Source organism: Panthera pardus, unplaced genomic scaffold (genome assembly GCF_024362965.1).
Source record: "Panthera pardus isolate Hobbes unplaced genomic scaffold, ASM2436296v1 HiC_scaffold_16, whole genome shotgun sequence".
NCBI classification, from domain to species: Eukaryota; Metazoa; Chordata; class Mammalia; order Carnivora; family Felidae; genus Panthera; species Panthera pardus.
Genome location: NW_026526721.1, coordinates 150,834,591 through 150,854,439, shown reverse-complemented (window position 1 = coordinate 150,854,439; position 19,849 = coordinate 150,834,591). Strand labels below are relative to the sequence as shown.

Here is a 19,849-nt window from a genome sequence, read left to right as displayed (position 1 = left end):
ATGTTATTAGCAGGTAATAAACTGGGTACTAGGACAACAGGTTCGCTGATCCAATAACATTCAATGATCATCTTTCATTGTCATGCTATTTTCTCATTTATTTTTTATCTGCTTTTGTGAGATTATCCACATCCATCGTCCACTTGTCTCATGACCTGCAGATTCCAGCTTTGTATTTATGACAGAGTCCATTCATTATTCACATTTGTGACCTTATTTCATATTGTGAGGTTTACTTTTTCTATTTTCATCGCTATTGTTGTATTTCTGCAAGCCACTTTTGAAATGATTCCATTTTTTGAACTGTGATATCAGGCAATGCAAGCCTAACAAATGTAAACAGTAACTGTCAGATGACAATCAAACACATTAGGTAGAATAAGCTACCCATGATCAAGTCCATGTTAACCAGTAGGAACTCTCAGTCCTTGAAACACACACACTGTTTTTAAGAACATGAAAAGACAGAAATTCTATGAAAATTATGGTCAGTCTTACATTCCAGGCTTTTAAATTATCTGTGCTTTTCCTTCTCAATCTGTCAAACGGTTTAGAGGCTAATGATTTAGAGACTTGTGACCAACAGAGCTCCCTGGATAACTTACTGAGAGACGTTGTAGGGGAGGGAGAGACCTGAATTACTGTGCAAAACAGAGTGAGAGGAATCTGGAGTTCCAGGGAACAATACCGAAGGAAGACAGTGAGGCAGAGACATGGAAAAGCAACCCAAAGGGATAATTTATGAGAGAATATTATAAATCAGCCTCATTTACCAAGATAGATCAAGTGAAATGCTGGCAAGTTGAATCCAGCAATGATCAAGCTGGAGCCATTAAAACTAGATTGGCAAATTTATTAATGTAACCTTCTATATTAACAGATGAAAGAGCTAATGATAATCTTAATAAAATAGAAATATTGATAAAAACCAACACCCACTCATAATGAAACTCTTTTTTTACATCCTTCACACACTTTCAATTTTTTGAAATTTAAATCAAAGTTAGTTAACATATAGTATAATAATAATTTCAGGAATAAAATTTAGTGATTCACCTCTTACAAGTAACACCCAGTGCTCATCCCAACAACTGCCCACCTTAATGCCCTCACCCCTTTAGCCCATCCCCCCACCCCAACCCCTCTAGCAACCCTCAGTTTGTTCTCTGTATTTAAGAGACTCTTATGGTTTGTCTCCCTCTCTGTTTTTATACTAGTTTTGCTTCCCTTCCCCTTTGTTCATCTGTTTTGTTTCTTAAATTTCACAAATGAGTGAAATCATATGATATTTGTCTTTCCCTGACTGATTAATATTCCATTGTGTATGTATATACCCCATCTTCTTCATCTGTTCATCAGTCAAAGGACATTTGAGGCCTTTCCATACATTGGCTATTGTTGATAGTGCTGCTATAAACATTGGGGTGCATGTGTCCCTTTGAATCAGCACTCTTGTACCCTTTGGATAAATACCTAGTGCAATTCCTGGGTGGTAGGGTAGTTCTATTTTTAATTTTTTGAGGAACCTCCATACTGTGAAACTCTTTTTTAAAAAATATATTTATTTATTTTGAGAGAGAGAGAGCAAGAGCAAAAGAGGGACAGAGAGAGGGGGAGAGAGAGAATCCCAAGCAGACTCTGTTCTCACACCACAATCCCACATGGGGCTCAATCCCAAGAACCATGAGATCATGACCCGAGCTGAAACCAAGAGTTGGACGCTTAACTGACTGAGCCACCTAGGTGCCCCATAATGAAACTCTTAACAAACCAGAAGTGGAACGAAATTTCCATAACTTGATAAAGGCTAATTATAAAAATCCCATAATCATCATGATAATAGTGAAAATTAGAAGCATACTTTTAAAAATCAAGAGCAAAGGAAATAACACTCATTACTGTAGATTCAATTCAGCATTGTGCTGAAGGTCTGGTCAGTTCAGTAAGACAGGAAAAACAAACAAGTGGTATAAGACTCACAAAGAAAGAAACAAGTTCATCATTATTTGCAGATGATATAATTGTTTAAATAGAAAACCCAAGAGAATCTACAGGAAAATGTTGAACTTGTTCAGGAGCTCAGCAAGGTTGTTGGGTGCAAAACCAATATGCAGACATTAATAACATTGACATATTTTAGCAATAAAAATAAACACTCAAAAGGACAACCACAATGATAATGTACCTAAGGATAAGAAATGTTAAGTCCTTTACATAAGACATAATGTTATAGAGGAATATAAAAGAAGGCCTGTATAAATTGGGAGATATCCCATGCTGATGTGAGGAAAGGCTTGACATCATAAATGTGGCGATTCTCCCAATGGTAATAAATAAATTCAGTGGATCTACAATCGAAGTTTCAACAGATTGGTAAGAAAAAAGCTTGAAAACATGACCCTTCAATTGATATAGAAAAGTAAAGAGAAGGAAGAACTGATTTTCTTTTTTAAGTTTATTTATTTATTTATTTATTTATTTATTTATTTATTTATTTTGAGGGAGGGTGGGACAGACAGAGGGAGAGAGAGAATCCCAAGCAGGCTCTGCTGTGTCAGTGCCAAACCTGACACAGGGCTCGAACTCATGAACTGTGAGGTCATGACCTGAGCTGAAACCAAGAGTCAGACGCTTAACTGACTGAGCCACACAGACGCCCCAAGCACTAATGATTTTCAAGAAGGTAAATAAGGATGGGTGTTTTGATCAACCAGATCAAACCAGATCAACCAGATCAACAGATTATCAAGCATTTGGATCAGTGGCATTCAGATCAGTGTGGTGTTGACTGACGGAGTAACAAATAAATAATCGGGAGAAACAGACCTGAGTATGCATGAGAATCTGGTGCAAGATGGAGGCAGTAGAAGGAATCACTTTGAAACAATGATCCATTAAAAATGGTGTTGGGATAATCCACACAGAAAAATATTAGAAGCTTATCTCAAGCCATGTGTGTGTGCATTCAAGTCTAGGGGGTGGTGTGAAATATCTAAATGTAGAAAGAAATATTATGATGCTTAGCAGAAAATACAGAATACCTTTATGGGATACTATATAGCAGTAAAAAAAAAATAAATGAAATAAGTCTACACGTATCCACTTAGACCAGTCTCAAAATCACAGTATTGATTTTTAAAAAGCATCAGCTAAACACTGTTATTCAACATGGCGTTGGAAGTTCTAGCCTCAACAATCAGACAACACCAAGGAATAAAAGGCATCCAAATTGGCAAGGAGGAAGGCAAACTTTCACTCTTCACAGATGACATGATACTCCAAATGGAAAACCCAAAAGATTCTACCAAAAAACTGCTAGAACTGATCCATGAGTTCAGCAAAGTTGCAGGATATAAAATCAACGCTCAGAAATCAGTTGCATTCCTATACACCAATAATGAAGCAACAGAAAGAGAAATTAAGGAATTGATCTCACAACTACACCAAAAGCCATAAAACACCTAGGAATAAACCTAACAAAAAAGGTGAAAAATCTATACACTGACAACTATAGAAAGCTTATGAAAGAAATTGAAGAAGACAAAAAAATGGAAAAATATTCCATGCTCCTGCACTGGAAGAACAAGTATTGTTAAGATGTCAATACCACCCCCAAAAATCTATATATTCAAGGCAATCCCTATCAAAATGACACCAGCATTCTTCACAGAGCTAGGACAGACAATCCTAAAATTTGTATGGAACCAAATAGCCAAAGCAATCTGGAAAAAGAAAACCAAAGTTGGAGGCATCACAATCCCAGACTTCAAAATGTATTACAAAACTGTAATCATCAAGACAGTATGGTACTGGCAGAAAAACAGATGCTCAGGTCAATGGAACAGAATAGAGAACCCAGAAATGGATCCACAAACGTATGGCCAACTAATCTTTGACAAAGCAGGAAAGAATATCCAATGGAAGAAAGACAGTCTCTTCAGCAAATGGTGCTGGGAAAACTGGACAGCGATATACAGAAGAATAATCCTGGACCATTTTCTTACACCATACATAAAAATAAACTCAACATGGATGAAAGACCTAAACGTAAGACAGGAAGTCATCAAAATCCCCGAGGAGAAAGCAGGAGAAAACCTCTTTGTCCTTGGCCACAGCAACTTCTTACTCAACACATCTCCAGAGGCAAGGGAAACAAAAGCAAAAATGAACTACTGGGACCTCATCAAAATAAAAAGCTGCTGCACAGCGAAGGAAACAATCAGCAAAACTAAAAGGCAACCGACGGAATGGGAGAAGATATTTGCAAATGACATATTCTATAAAGGGTTGGTATCCAAAATCTATAAAGAACTTATCAAGCTCAACATCCAAAAAACAAATAATCCAGTGAAGAAATGGGCAAAAGACATGAATGGACACTTCTCCAAAGAAGACATTCAGATGGCCAACTGACACATGAAAAAATGCTCAACATCACTCATCATCAGGGAAATACAAATCAGAACCACAATGATACCACCTCACACCAGTCAGAATGGCTAAAATAAACAACTTAGGTAACAACAGATGTTACGGAGAAACATGCAGAGAAAGAAGATATTTTTTGCACTGCTGGTGGGAATGCATACTGGTGTGGCCACTCTGGAAAACATGAAGATTCCTCAAAAAATTAAAAATAGAACTATCCTACGACCCAGCAATTGCACTACTATGTATTTGTCCAAGGGATACAGGTATGCTGTTTCGAAGGTATGCCCAACGTTTATAGCAGCATTACTGACAATAGCCAAAGTATGTAAAGAGCCCAAATGTCGATTGATTGATGAATGGATAAAGAAGATGTGGTATATATATACAATGGAGTATTACTTGGCAGTCAAAAAGAATGAAATCTTGCCATTTGCAACTACGTGGATGGAACTAGAGGGTATTATGCTAAGTGAAATTAGCCAATTAGAGAAAGACAAATATCATGACTTTGCTCATGTGAGGAATTTACGATACAAACAGATGAACATAGGGGAAGGGAAGCAAAAATAATATAAAAACAAGGAGGGGGACAAAACATAAGAGACTCAAATACAGAGAACAAACTGAGAGTTGCTGGAGGGGTTTGGGGTGGGGAGATGGGCTAAATGGGCCAGGGGCATTAGGGAGGACACTTGTTGGGATGAGCACTGGGTGTTATACATAGGGATGAATCACTGGAATCTGCTCCTGAAATCATTACAGCACTATATTCTAACTAACTCGGATGTAAATTAAAAAAATTAAAAATTAAAAATTAAAAAAAAATTAAAAAAGCATCAGCTGAAGTGCACACAACATGGCATCATTCATATTCATTTGAAAAGACACGAAACAGTACTTTATGTGTGCGGTGCCAGGGAAACATTCCCCTGTTTGCCATGGGTTTAGTTTCATTTCGTGTGTTCCTTTCTAGGTAAGAAAATATATATCTTTCCGCTGTGCTTTTCCCTGCAACCAAATTGCTGTATTTTGTCAAACGTTTCCCCAGATTCTCAGTATGGTTAGTGACGGGCATCCCAGGGCCTCAAAGGGCCTTTGGAGTGACTCTTTATGAGAGAATATAGAGAGAATATAGAATATCCCCCTGCATTTTTCATCTCCAACTGGGGTCCAATCTGATATATCCTTCCCCTCTGACTGCAGTGTATCTCCAGTTTCTTTCTTTTTTTTTCTTTTTACTTTTTAAATGTTTATTTATTTTTGAGAGAGAGAGAGGGGGGGGTGGGGAGGGGCAGAGAGAGAGGGAGACACAGACTAGAAAGCAGGCTCCAGGCTCTGGGCTGTCAGCATAGAGCCTGACATGGGTCTTGAACTCACGAACTGCGAGATCATGACCTGAGCTGAAGTCAGATGCTTAACCAACTGAGCCACCAGGGCGTCCCTCCAGTTTATTTCTGAGCGTGCGTGCGTGTGCGCACGCACACACACACACACACACACACACACACACACACACACACACACATATATATATATATATATATATATATATATATATATATGAAACAAGCAGATAGATAGGCAGGAAGGCAGTCTTTACCAGCAGGCAGCAGTATAAAGCTAATGTTTCAGGGATGTATAATGTCTGGGGAGGGAGATAAGAGATGGGAAACGCTTGTGTCCAAAACATTGTATCAAGAACAGGGTGGTAGGAACCAGCTTCTGATTCCTCACTGGCTATGATCTCCTCAAGAATACACAGCATGATCTTTGTAGCCCCAGTCTATCCCAGGGACATTTATCCTTTTCCTTTGGGCTCCCAGCAACCAATGGCTGTTATCAGTTTGCATTTCAAAAATAAAATCTGGAATCTGATAATTTTCATGAGGCCAGGATGCTGAACATCCTCCAATACCTGCCACATAAGTTTCTAGAAATAAAACCAGAGAGGTGGATTTTTATCTCTTATGTATATATTTTTTCAACGTGTGTTTATAAAAGAAGCTTTGTCAACAATTCAGTTCATGCAAAATCTGATAAAGAATGCATTTAATAGTAGTGGGCATGGAAATTGGTACAACCTTGGAAAAACAGTTTGGTGATATCTCAAAAATTAAAACCGCATGTCCCTTTGACCCAGTCATTCCACTTCTGAGAATTTGTCCCTCACATGTACCCATGTTACTGTGCAAAGATATGAGTAAGGAAGGATACTCACTGAAGAATCGTGATGGCAAAATATGAGGATTATCTTGATTAGGGCCAACATAAATGCCTATTAATAGGATAATAGTTAAATAAACTTGGCCTCATCCATGTAAGTGAAATCTATTCAATTTCTATGGAACATAGGCTGGTAGGATTTTTGCTGGGATTTCATTGGCTCTGTAGATTAATTTGGGTAGCACTGGCATTTTAACAGCTGGTGAGTCTTCTAATCCCTTCCTTAACATGAGATATTGTTAATTTTTTAAATATTCATTTATTTATTTTGAGAGAGAGAGAGCGCATACGTGTGTGAGCAGGGAAGGGGCAGAGAGAGAATACTAAGAAGGCTCTGTGCTGTCAGTGCAGAGCATGATGTGGGGCTTAGTCCCGGTGACCATGAGATCATGACCTGAGGCGAAATCAAGAGTTGGATGCTTACCGGACTGAGCCACCCAGGAGCCCTGAGATATTGTTCAAGTTATTTGATGCTTCTAAAATTTCTCTTAGTGTGTTGTCATCTTTCAGTATAAATGTCTTACACATACATTTTACAACAGCTTTTGGATTTATTATTTCTACTGTTTTTCTATTTCTTAACTTGCTCTTCTTTCTTTTACATTATTAATTCATTTTCCTTTCATTTATTTTATTTTTCTTTTTTTAGCTTTATATCAGGTGCTTAAATAATTCTCTTCATTTTATACTGATATAAATATTCTCTGCTTCAATACTATGGATTAACCCCTAAATACATCTTTAACCTTATAGGTGCTGGGTATAGTTTTTAAATTTTTTCTTCCCTAGAAATTCTATAATTTGAGTTTGTAGTGTTTTTTAATCTAAGAGTTTAAAGGTTTTCAACATTACCAAATGGAAAGGCCTTTCTTTTTTTTTCTTCTAATTTTATTATTACTTTATAACAGTGTGATGAGAGAATGTTGCCTGTATTATTGTTGAAGTTTTGTTGTGATTTAACATTTGGTCAATATGTACGGCAGTATATTCTCCATTTTTCCGGGAAAATGGAGTTTGATATATATTAATCAGATGTGTTTATGAATTACATATTCAGGTCATCTATATCTTTACATACTTTTTAAACACTTGGTCTGTCATAGGCAGAAATTAATTATACTCTCTGGTCCTTGTAATGTTTTTGTCTATTTACCTTTATACCGTTATGATTTTTGATTTATGAACACCGGCGCCACATTATTTGTTGCAAAGACACACATTACTCTTTTGGATTATTTTGCATTACAAAGTGTCATTTTCATCCTGTTTAATGAGTTTTGGCTCAAATTTCACCTTCTTTGATATTCACACCTCATGTCCCTCCCTTCCTGTATGCCTTTGCTTATATCTTTGTCCATCTTTTTTTTTAAGTTTATTCATTTATTTTGAGAGAGAGAGAGAGAGAGAGAGAGAATGTGGGGGAGGGGCAGAGAGAGAGGGAGAGAGAGGACCCCAAGCTGACAGAGCAGAGCCCCACGCGGGACTCAATCTCGTGAACCATGATCAAGAGTTGGACACTTAACCGACTGAGCCACCCAGGTGCCCCTGTGCACTCTTGAATTTTGACTTCTCCATATGGCCTGGAGCAGTATACTGTTTATTCAACATACTGGATATTGCTTTGTTATGTCACATATTTGTGAATATGTGTGATTGGTTTTTGGAACAGAGGAGTCAAATCCATTTATATTTATTGACACGACAGATTTGCTTGATCTTTGTTTATATAACTTCAAGTTATATATTTAATAGTTCTTTAAAAATATGGTATTGTGTGACATGTTTGATTTGCTTCTTGTGCCCAGACGATTCTAAATTTAGAACAGTGTTTATTTTAGTTCTATTGGTTGCCTTTATAAGTACAAATTCATAATTATAACTAAAACCGTGTAGTGCATTTTCCTTAGTACACTATCTATATAATATCTCTTGTTTCCATTTGTTAACTCTCTTTCTTTTCCCACCCACTTTATGCATCACCTGATTGTGTTTAATCGTACGCTTTTGGTGCTTACCTTTATACTGTTGGATAGAATCATTTTCCCTTCCTTGATTTGTCTACTTTAAAGAATACTCTTTCACTTCTTGCTATTATAGAAGCAGCAGCAAGTGAGCGTACCCCGCTCCCACGTTCTTTCCTCCTTCCACTCCCAGTTATTGTTACTTGTATTGTGTCCACATTTTCAGGGCCTCTGTGGTTTTAGGGGGTAAAATGCCTCCATCGTCATTTTTATCCCTCTCTGCGGGCATCTCCTTTAACAAGTCCTGATGAGCTGAGTCATTCTGCCAGGCCTCCGCCCACTTCTGGCCTTCCGAGATTGTTTTGACATCTTTGTCCTCCGTGCTTTTCTTTCTCCTTCTCTTTGTTCTTGTATATTTATACCATTCTTATTCCCATGCTGTCATTTTATTGGCGTTCTGAGAGGGTTGGGGTAAAACATATGTATGCCATCTTCCATATTTAACCAGAATCCCCAAATAACTCTTACTTTTGAAAGAAAATGCTTTGCCTTAAAAGTTCAAAATAAGGATAGAGATTTTTACATGCTATATGATCTCAGCCTATATATAGTTAAGAAAACTGCAGGCCCCAAATGGTGCCACTTAGAGTTCCCAAACCAGGGCTTAAAACCCAATCTTTACGGAGTTTCCATCTCCCCTTGACTGGTCAGCCGGGAAATCGTTCTTTCTATCAGCACCGAAGAGTCTGTCACTGGGGTCCTCTCCATCCCCAAAAGAAAGGTGAGGTGATCTACATGAGAAGACACCTGCTTTTTCCCCTAGCAAGCTGCCTCCTCTGGAATAATCCTTTTCCTTTGCTAATAACTTTCTTACCCTCATTCCCCTACCTATAAAAACCTTCTACTTTGTACAACTCCTCTCTACTTGCTAGATAGGCTGCTGCCTGGTTCACCAATCATTTGATAAAGCCAATTAGATCTCCAACTTTATATATATGGAGAGAGAGAGAGAGAAAGGGAGAGAGAGAGGAAGAGACAGAGAAAGAGAGAGGAGAGAGAGAGAGAAGGAGAGAGAGAATAAGCTAAGATACCAACATTTCTCGACCTAATTACTCTCTTCTGATTTATATTTTTCAGTAGTCTGTATTTTACGCAATGGCCGTTTTTAAAAAATCATTTTGTTTTTAAGCTTTTTAGTATGATATCTAATGTGCATGATAAAAATGCACATGGACCATAAATTAACTGTAAAATGGAAGCTTGCACATTAGCTTGGGCTACCATAAAACACACCATAAACTGAGTGGTCAAAAACACACCATAAACTGAGTGGTCAAACAGAAGTTGCCTTCTCACAGTTCCAGAGGCTGGAAATTGGAGATGAGGGTCTCTCCTGGCCAGGCTCTGGTGAGAACCCTCTTCTTGGTTGGCTAAGGACTGATTTCTTGCTATGTCCTCACATGACAGAGAGAGAGTCCTGGAATCCATTCCTCTTCTTACAAGGACACTGGTTCTATTGGATCACGGCTCTGCCCTTCTGACCTAATTTAACCTTGTCACCTCCTTAAAGGTCCCTTCTCCAATACAGTTACTTGGGTTAGGGCTTCAACATATGGGTTGGGGGGGGGGGGGTAGCATAATCCAGTCCATAGTGGCTGTGTGACAACTACTCATGTCACTAAATGGAACATTATGAGCACCCCATAAGCCCCTTCCCAACTATGTCCTCCCTCCCCTGCCCTAGAGATTTTATTTATATTTTTACCTCCAAGTAAGCACCTCTAAACAAAATAGTTAAGTTCTGCTTGTTTTTAAATTTTGTATAAACGGAATCATACTTATGTAATCTTTTATGTCTGGCTTTTTTCCTCCTTGTTTTGTGGAACAGTAATTTACTCATTTTTATTGCTATACATTATCCCATTTTAAGAATATAAGAAGGATATTTAATGCACCAAAAATTTTTGGACATTTGGGTTGTTTCCAGTTTGGGGCTTTTATGGACAGTGTTCATAAACTTTCTCGTAGCTATATCCTGGTGCCCATACATATTTCTGTTGAGTTTATGTACCTAAGAGTATAATTAAGAATCACAGTATATGTGTGTCTTCACCTTTATTTGAGGATATCCACTGATTTCCAAAGATGTACAAATTTACATTTCCACCAGCGGTATATGAGTTTTTGTTGTTCCATACCCTTAATACTTGCTATTGTCACAATTTAAAGTTTTCCTCATCTGATGAGTAGATAATAATCTCTCAGTGCAATTTTTAAGTGTTTTTTTTTTTTAAGTTTATTTATTTATTTTGAGAGACAGAGAATGTGGGAGGGCAGAGAGAGAGGGAGAAAGAGAAAATCTCATGCGGGGCTCAAACCCATGAACCATGAGCTGAAATCAAGAGTCAGGTACTTAACTGAGCCACCCAGGTGTCCCAATCTCTCTCCGTGTAATTTTAACTTGCATTTCCTTGGTTAAGAAAAAGGTTAAGGATATTTTCATATGTGTATTGACCATTTGGGTTTCTGCTTTTGTGAAATATCTATACAAATATTCTGCTCACTTCAAAATTGGTTGCTCTGATGTATTTCTAATTGACTTGCAGAATCAGTCTTCTGGATATAAACACTTTTTAGGTTTATGCGTTGCAAATATCTCTTACTCAGTAGGCTTGCTTTTTCACTCTTACAAAGTTGCCTTCTCATGAACAGACATTCTTAATTTTAGTAAGCTACGCTGTATCAGTTTTCCCCTCTGTGGTTAGTGCTTCTTGTGGGAATGTAATAAATCTTCCCCTAACCTGAGGTCATGAAGAAATTCTCCTTTTGTTTTTGCCTAAAAGCCTTCTGTTTTTGTCTTTCGCAAAAAACTTTATTCACCCACCTAGAGTTGATTCTTGTATGCGGCATAAAGTTGGATGTTCAAAGTAATTTTTCTATCGAGATACTGAATTCTCCAGCATCTCATGTTGAGGACTGCCCTGTCTCCACTGTTCCGCGGTGCTGCCTTTAACGCAAATTCGATTCCATCCCACTAGTCTGACTAATCTTACCCTCCACTGCACCTGGTTTCAATTATTGGAGCTTTAGGGTACATTCGTACACCCAGTAGGGCCAGTTTTCTTCTCCCACCTTGATTTTCTTCCTCAAAAGCGTCTTGGCTATCATTTGCTCTTTACATTTTTAGATAAATCTTAAGGTCAATTCATTGAGTAATAAAAAAAAAAACTTGTTGGGATTTTGATTGGGCTCGCATTAAATTCATTAGTCATTTTGAGGAGTCTTACAATATTGTGACTTTGAATCCGGGAATATAATACATCTCTCCATGTATTGGGTTTTCTGTCATATCACTCAGTATTTTTCATAATTTTCTTTGTAGAGATCTTACTCATACTTTGATAATCTTGTTTCTAGATACTTGTATTGTAAAATGCCACTGTAAATGGTATTTTTTAAATTTATTTTTTATTTATTTTTGTAAATGGTATTTTAAAAAACCATTGTTTCTTGCTAGATATAGACATGCAATTCATTTACGTATATTAATGTGTACCCAGTTACCTTGCTACGCTGTCTTGATAACTTTAATAGTTTATCTCTAGATTATGTTGGTTGTTTTATGCACACAATTGTATTATCTGCAAATCATGGTATCTTTGCTACTTCTTTTCTTATTCTTTCTTTTCCTTGCCTTCCTATGCTGGCTAGGCTCTCCTTTACAAAGTTAAATAGAACTGATGAAACAGACATCTTTCTTTTTTTTCTTTTTGTTTCTGATCTCAAATGGAGAGCTGGCCATGTTTCACAATTAAGTATGATATTTTCTACCTCCTTCAGTGTCATTACCCCTCACCAGAGCACAGCCATTCCCTATATTCCTTCCTTTCTAGATATTTCTAATCACAAACATATCAAACTTTATCAAATGATTTTTCAGCATCAATTAAGATGACTACATGATTATTCTCTCTAATCTATTCATAAAATAAAACACAGGGGCACCTGGGTGGCTCAGTCGGTTGAGCATCTGACTTCGGCTCAGGTCATGATCTCACGGTTGACGAGTTCGAGCTCCACATCATGTTCTGTGCTGACAGTTCAGAGCCTGAAGCCTGCTTAGGATTCTGTGTCTCCCTTTCTCTCTGTTCCTCCCCCACTCCCACTCTCTCTCTCTCTCTCGAAAATAAAGATTTTTTGAAAATTAAAAGAAAGAAATAAAGCATATATTGGACCCTTGAACAACACAGGAGTTAAAGGCACTGACCCCCTGCACAGTAAAAATCTACATATAAGTTTTGACTTCCAGAAGCTTAACTACTAATAGCCTACTGTTGACAGAAAGCCTTACCGAGAACATCAATAGTCAATTAGCACATATTTTGCATGTGATATGTATTAGAGACCATCTTCTTACAGTAAAGTAAGCTAGCAAAAAGAAAATGTTATTAAGAAAAGGAAGAGAAAATACATTTACAGTACTATACTATATTTATTGAAAAAATCCATGTAAAAAGTGAACACGCACCAAACCTATATTGTTTAAGGGTTAACTGTATTTTCTATTGTGGCATGCATTAATGTTATAATCAGAAAAAATAATTTTTTTAAATTTAAAAGGTGGAAAAAGACAAAGCTCTACAGAGTTCCTATTATTATACCAAAGGTACGTCAGTCTTGCACTGAGCTAGGGGCACCTCTCTCGGATTTGTTGGTGCAGGATGTTTCTGGAAAGGCCCCGCTATGTTCTGAAACTACAGAGGTTCCATCTGCTAACCCAGGGAAATAGAATATTCTCAGGAATATTAAGGGCACTTTGAAGTGTATGAGCCATGATAACATAAATAGCTTCATTCACGGGTAATTTTCTGAATATGTTCCAGAACCATTTTTTCTTCATTCCATCTCAATTTTGCTCCTGCCTCTCAGAGTAAGCCTTCCCTAAACTTGGTTGATGTGTGTACCTAGCAGGTGAATGTGGGGAGTGGGTGGTGGCAAGGCTCATCTGCCCAGGCCGCCCCAGACTAATGAAATCAGACCCTCTGGGACTGAGACCCAGACATTAATATGTTAAAAATCTCCCCCAGGGGATTCCAAGGTTGAGAACCACTAATCTGCAGTTCTTCAAAGCTGACAATCACATGTGTGTTTATGAACCAAAGTCCACAGAAGAAGGAAGTATCTAACCATCATAAAGTCTGCAATACTCAAACGAGACCAGCAGGAAAAAGACAAGAAAAAAAGCCACCAAGTGAAGGAAGAGACAAAGAGGACAGAAAGAGGAGGCACAGGAAGGACAGTGACAGCAAATCTACTTACTCAATTCTCTCTGGAAGCTCGGTTTGGGTCATGCCCACACAATTGACCAAAATAGTGACCGTAATAAATAAACTGAACCACCTGAGAGGGCTGCGTTAAGGAAAAGCTGAGAGTCACCATGTTTCTCTGACATCATCCATGATCACCTTGACACTGAACTACTAAATTCATAGCTTTTAGCTAGGATCAGCTTTATGGCCTTGTCACATAGCAAGTGCTGGCATTTACTGAGTGCCTATCCTGGGCTGGCTACTTCATCCACATTATTTCTAATACAACTGAACCTATAGGGAGCTATTCTATCTACATGTTGGAACTAAGAAAATGGGCTGAAAAAGCTTAAATAATTTTTCCTAGGTCATACAGCCAGTCAACCATGGTGCTGAGATGTGACCTCAGATTGTTTGATAACAGAACCCTGAGCAAGAAGGAAGGAAACAAGAATCCTTTCTCCAAAATGGCCTGCTTCCCAGACACCTTCATTTCACTATACAATATATTCTGGAATTACATCCAGCCTATGCCTCTTTTTTCCCAAAAGATAAAGAAAATACTCCTAAGAAGTTAGAGGTAAAGGGAGGGTTACCAGCTTTCATGGGAATTAATTCAGTCAGATTGTTTTCCTGACTTAGCTGAGATCAGTCACACTGAGGAAACAGACCTCTGGCTAGGAATGGTGGGGGCAGGCACAGGAAGGAAAATGCTGGATCCAGGAGAAAATTCCAGAGAGGAAATTTCCAGGAGAAAATTCCAGATGGAATCAAGCTGTGGTAGACAACTCTGTATAAACAGAGAGAAGAATTTTCGAGGTTGCACCAAGGGACTACCACAAAGGGAAGGAGATAGTGAGGAAGGCGAGTGGAAAGGGGTAAATAGATGGAAAGAAAGGTTGGTAGAGAAAACCCAGAGATCAATTCCTCCCGTTGGACATTTTTCTCAGGACTAGCGTGGGTTCCTAACAATTACTTCCTAAAGAAAAACAAAGCCCAAAGATAAGCTTGACCTACGGAGAGAGTGAACGACTCATCTTTCATCATTTCAGTTTGAGCAGAAGTATTTAAAGCTATTTTAGTTTTCTGTAAATGTCTTTAATGTGCCCTGTTTTACAGTTACTTAGGAACACATCTATTCTGAAAAGGGAAATTCTGCTAATTAAACCATATTTTCCTGTTGACTTGCAATTAAATTAAGAAATGTGTTCACATGGGGGGAAAATGTTAACCCAAGGATTAAATTAAAATTGTATCTCCAACTCCACAAACCTTTAAAAGTAATGTATTAGGTATAACGTTACTTGTGGAAACATGCATAGAAAATTTGATTAGAATTACAGTTTTGGTGAGATATTAATAATAAGACATGGAGAATTCCATAGCTTGAAGAATATCTTTTGGGAGTGCAGCTACCAAGTTCATAAGATTTAAATATATAAATGCAGGCTTTTGCGAGAAGGAGACTCTCAATGGCTTTTCTGTCCAGCTATGACTCCATCCAGCAATTTTGATTCATCAAACCTCAAGATGAAAAGAATATGCACTGGTCACTCGGCTCTTTAAAGGGATTTTGTTTCTAATTAGCTGTTTCTTACAGCTGATTAAGATGTAACTCAACCAGGATGCGTGGAGAGGAGTTTGTCTATTTGCCGTTTTTCTTTATTTGTAGTTTTTATGTAATTGGATATGTATTTAAAAAAAAACACCCAAGTAGAGACGACATACTGAGCGAATAAATTGCCTCAGTTCATTTCCATTAACTGCCTACTTACTTATCGCTGATACTGTTCTAGGCAGGATGCAGGCTGGACCTCTTAACTGGCTGTGTGACCTTGGACAATTTATTTAATGCCTTTGAATAATAGTTGCATCATCTGTAAAATGGGGATGCTAGTCCCTTCTTCAAAGGTTTCTGTACCTGTGACCGTGATGATGCTTAGGAGGTATTTAGCAAATGGCAGCCTACTGTTACCATTACATATCCTTATATAGGACCAGAAAATCCAAGACTGAATTAAGAAAATATAACTCCCACCACGTGGCCACAAAGGCAAAGAAAATATAATGCAAGTACACGGAGCAGCAAAGTTTCACACTGAGAGGAGTCCTTGCCAGTTACCCGCTCGCTGAGCGCTGTCCAGCAATCCAGCAAGCTGCCCCAGAATGGCAGGGAGAGAGCTCCTTTTACTGGAGTCTCCCAAGAAGAGGCTGGTTACCATCTGTCAGGCAGCTGAGGCAAGGCTGTTCTTGCAAATCAACCTCCTGGAAGCCAGGGCTGAATTTGTCATTAGGAACTTCCAATTTGGACAGTCACCAGGGAAGATCCTTGGAAACCGAGCCAAAGTCTCTTTTTTGACCTAGTTTGGCTTGCCTTGAGAAACAAAACAAAATAAACCAAAAACTGAAGGCAGATTCTGGAGCTCCCTAAAAGCAGTTAATAAAACACAGACATTTGACTGATTTGTCTCTAACCATTACCATATTCCCCAGTGACATGAACCTTGGACTACTGACATTTTTTTGGTCTACTGACCTTTTTAACCTGCTTGCAGTTTGGGGTAGCTTGGGATGTTGGCCGTGCCCCATGACCAATGTGGTCCCCCTGAAACAATCTATGCTCCACCCACTGTGGTCTGTCCTCTTTGTCCTCTGGCAGGTCTTGTTTTTTTGCCCAATAAACAGCCACTTCCCAGCACGGCTAAGGCACAGAGTAACAACCCATGCTTATCTCATCTGCCCAAAGAACCCTCAGGGCCTTCTGACTGGTTATTATGTCGTGAGACGAGCAGGCCTCATATGGCAAAAATGTGCCTGGCTTTGCATCAGCAAAGCTCCTTCATAAGCAGGACATTTTTGGGGTCGTGCGTGCATAGGTGTGTCCCAACTAGTTTAGGTGAACCCAAACCCACCTGTGGCTTGCATGAGCACCTCCTCTGTCTTGGGACTGCTATTGAACACATTAAAGCCACAAACACTTTTTCCTTCCAATTTAATGATTTCATTGTTTCAGGATTCAATTAGAGAAAACCTCGACTGCTAACCTCTGAAGAAGGTACTGGACACTGGGCAAAGCCTGATTCTAAAAGGAATCATGTGGAAGAAGCAACAGTGCAAAGGATATGAGTGGACAGACACTTTGATGGCTGTTCTTCTGATCAGGTTGAAAGGACTGAATAACCACAGGGCCCGAGTTGCACTAAACCGAGAAATGGTCCTCCCTTTGTTCAGCACCATAAACGTCTACAACAAAACAAAGCAGAAGGACCTACAGTGAGAAGCATGGTCTTCACACAACCAGGTTTTTAAGCATGCATGTTGTCATCTCGGGCTTGTGAGCAAGAAGGGTTCTGGGAACCATGCATCCATCAGTGGAGAGCCAAGTGGAAGGGTAGAGTTAGAAGGGATCGGGGATAAAGAGCCATATCCTCACCTTCCTAGCAAGACCTCAGTCCCCATGGGTGACTGTGCATCAGGATGAGCCCATTAATAGTGCCCAATGGGCAGGCAGCTGACCTGGGGCTGGTAGGATGCATCAGGCCCACAGCCAGGATTCTGGCAGCAGGAAGGTGGGTCTGGCTGCATTACATTCCTCCCTGATCAGTGGATCATCCCTGGTGCTGGGGTACTCCCTCTACTCTCCATTTTCTAGGTCTTGCTTTTGAAACCCTCCACTGGTTCCCTGTGAGCATCTGGGAAGGTAAGGGCTCTTGGCCCATGAGAGGAGGGAGAAAGACATTCCAGTGCCTTTTTATTTTCTCTGTAGATCATATTTGAGATGGCTAACTCGTGTCCCTCAACTCCCAAACATGCACACATTTTTTTTTTTTTTTTGGCTGTGTGGAACATCTAAGACACAATACAAACAGGGAAATTGTCATGAACCAGCTCTTACTTAAACTAGTGGTTCTCAAATGTTTTGATTTCAGGACCCTTTAACACTCTCAAAAATTATTGAGGACCCCAAGGAGTTTTTGTTACTGTTTATACCCTTTTGCTTATACTGCATGTGTGAGTGTGTGTGTGTGTGTGTGTGTGTGTGTGTGTGTTACCCCCGAACCCACTGAAACAGTTTTGGGAACCCCAGACGTTCTGAGATAATACTTTGAGGACCACTGGTTTAAACCATCCTAATTTCTGTTACCCTTCCATACTCTACCCCCACCTGCAACCTCAGGATCTCTGCTCCCCACTTGCAAAGAGACCCAACAGGAGATCCTAGGCCAGTGGTCATCCAAGAGAATAGCCAGCTTCCTCTGAAAAATTTACAGCAATTGTTGCTTTTGAGGATTTGAGTTTAATTAGCCTCTCCCATAAATATTATAAAGATGCAAAGAGTGTCAAAGAGATGAGTTGGGTATATTTGTCATTAACTGAGTCTAGCTGATAGCCACATCATCCAGGTGCAGGAGAACTCCCTAGGCTGAGTGGGGCAGAGGCTTCCTCTCCCAGAACTGAGAACAGCCTTTCAAGCCAGTCACCCTTACCCGGTGTGTGCTGTAGAAGGGGTCCAGATCCTCCAGGGGCTCCCCAACCAGCTCTGCAGGGAGATCACCATAGAACTTGGGCAGCTGGTTGCAAGCTTTCAAGTCTAGCTGGGGCCGAGGCTTCTCTTCTTGGTCCTTCTGCTCTCTGTGCTTATCTTTGGCTTTCTTTGCTGCCTGCTTGGCAGTAATTCGCTTTTCAATCTCCACCAGGGACTCTGGAGTGAATCGACGGAAGTTGGTAGTTTCCAGGGACCCAAAGGGGAATGCCATCTTCTCATTCTTTTTCAGGAAGAATTTATACTCTTATGAGAGTGGATATCACCACAGAGAGGTAACAGCCTGCCCACTGGCCCTCTCCCTCCAGTTCTTTCCTAACTGACACTTTGTTGCTAGAACAGCCTCCTGACCCAGTTCCTTCCTCAGTAACTCACACAGAGCTCTCCCCAGAGCCTTACTGCCCTGTGGAACTCTTGGGAGACTGTTTATTCCATCCTCCTCCAGGCATCTCAGGATCAAGCTATGCCCTCCATGAGCTTATAAAGCATTACTCCTTCGTCTTTTGTAATACCACCACCACTGCCACCATCACCACTGCATGATTTAGCCATACTGCCCTCTCTTCTTGTTTCTATCACCACTGAGCAGTAGGCACTCTCCTGCATTCATTAAAGACTGGCTCATGTGATCTGTGGCAAACATAATGCTAGTAAAAAGTTCCCCCTTTGAGAAGCATTTGTTTAAAAGTATGGAAGGCATTAGCATGTTTTATTGTCCTTTTGTTACGCACTGGGTGCTTTTAAGAAGAGACAACCATTCCTAGATGTGACAGCAAGGGAGAGAAGAAAGCCCAGCTCCTTGGCACATGGCTGCATTTGCCAGCTGAGAGTGTGCTCTCAGCTGAATGCTCTAAGCTTGGCAGCATATTTGTATTTTTTTCTGTTCTTAATAAATCACAAGATTTAATTTTCCTAAACACTTTTTTCTTCTTTGAAAAAATCATATGAATAAGAGTTTGCTTATTTCTTCAAATGATTGATTCATGGGCCCATTTTTTGCCGTTTGTTTTAATCTAAGTGCACCCACATCTCCTGATAGCCTATCGATGACTTAATAGGTCATGATGATTTTAAAACTGTCGTATGGCCCCATAAGTTGGTAAAATCCTGATCTAATACACGATCTCTAATGCTGCCAGACAGGATCTTTGGGACTCTGGTCCACCACGGTCCATACAAAGCCTGAAAGGTACTCCAATGACTAGGTTTTCTATGGGCTGCGATGTTCTCAGGAAGCTTGCCACCACTAGCACTAGTCTGGAAGCAAACAGAATGTTTGCCATCACAGATGGGTAGAGCAGTGTATGTGGCATTCTTTCTACTTACTCTAGGGAAGCTAGATCTGAAAGTCCTGCAAGAGTCATCCATCCTCTTAGTCCTCT

At 39.5% G+C, this 19,849-nt stretch overlaps 1 protein-coding gene across 1 annotated transcript in view; it reads right to left on the bottom strand.

Moving 5' to 3' along the window:
• The window catches only part of SCN10A (sodium voltage-gated channel alpha subunit 10), a 94,332-nt gene extending 75,651 nt beyond the window's left edge, over positions 1–18,681 (bottom strand). Inside the window, exons 1-3 of the mRNA XM_053903974.1 lie at positions 18,412–18,681; positions 17,040–17,167; positions 13,935–14,015 (exon numbers count right to left, since the gene is read on the bottom strand). Coding sequence (XP_053759949.1) covers positions 13,935–14,015; positions 17,040–17,167; positions 18,412–18,681 — 479 coding nt within the window. The remainder of the gene's footprint in view (positions 1–13,934; positions 14,016–17,039; positions 17,168–18,411) is intronic.
• Positions 18,682–19,849: the final 1,168 nt, after the last annotated feature.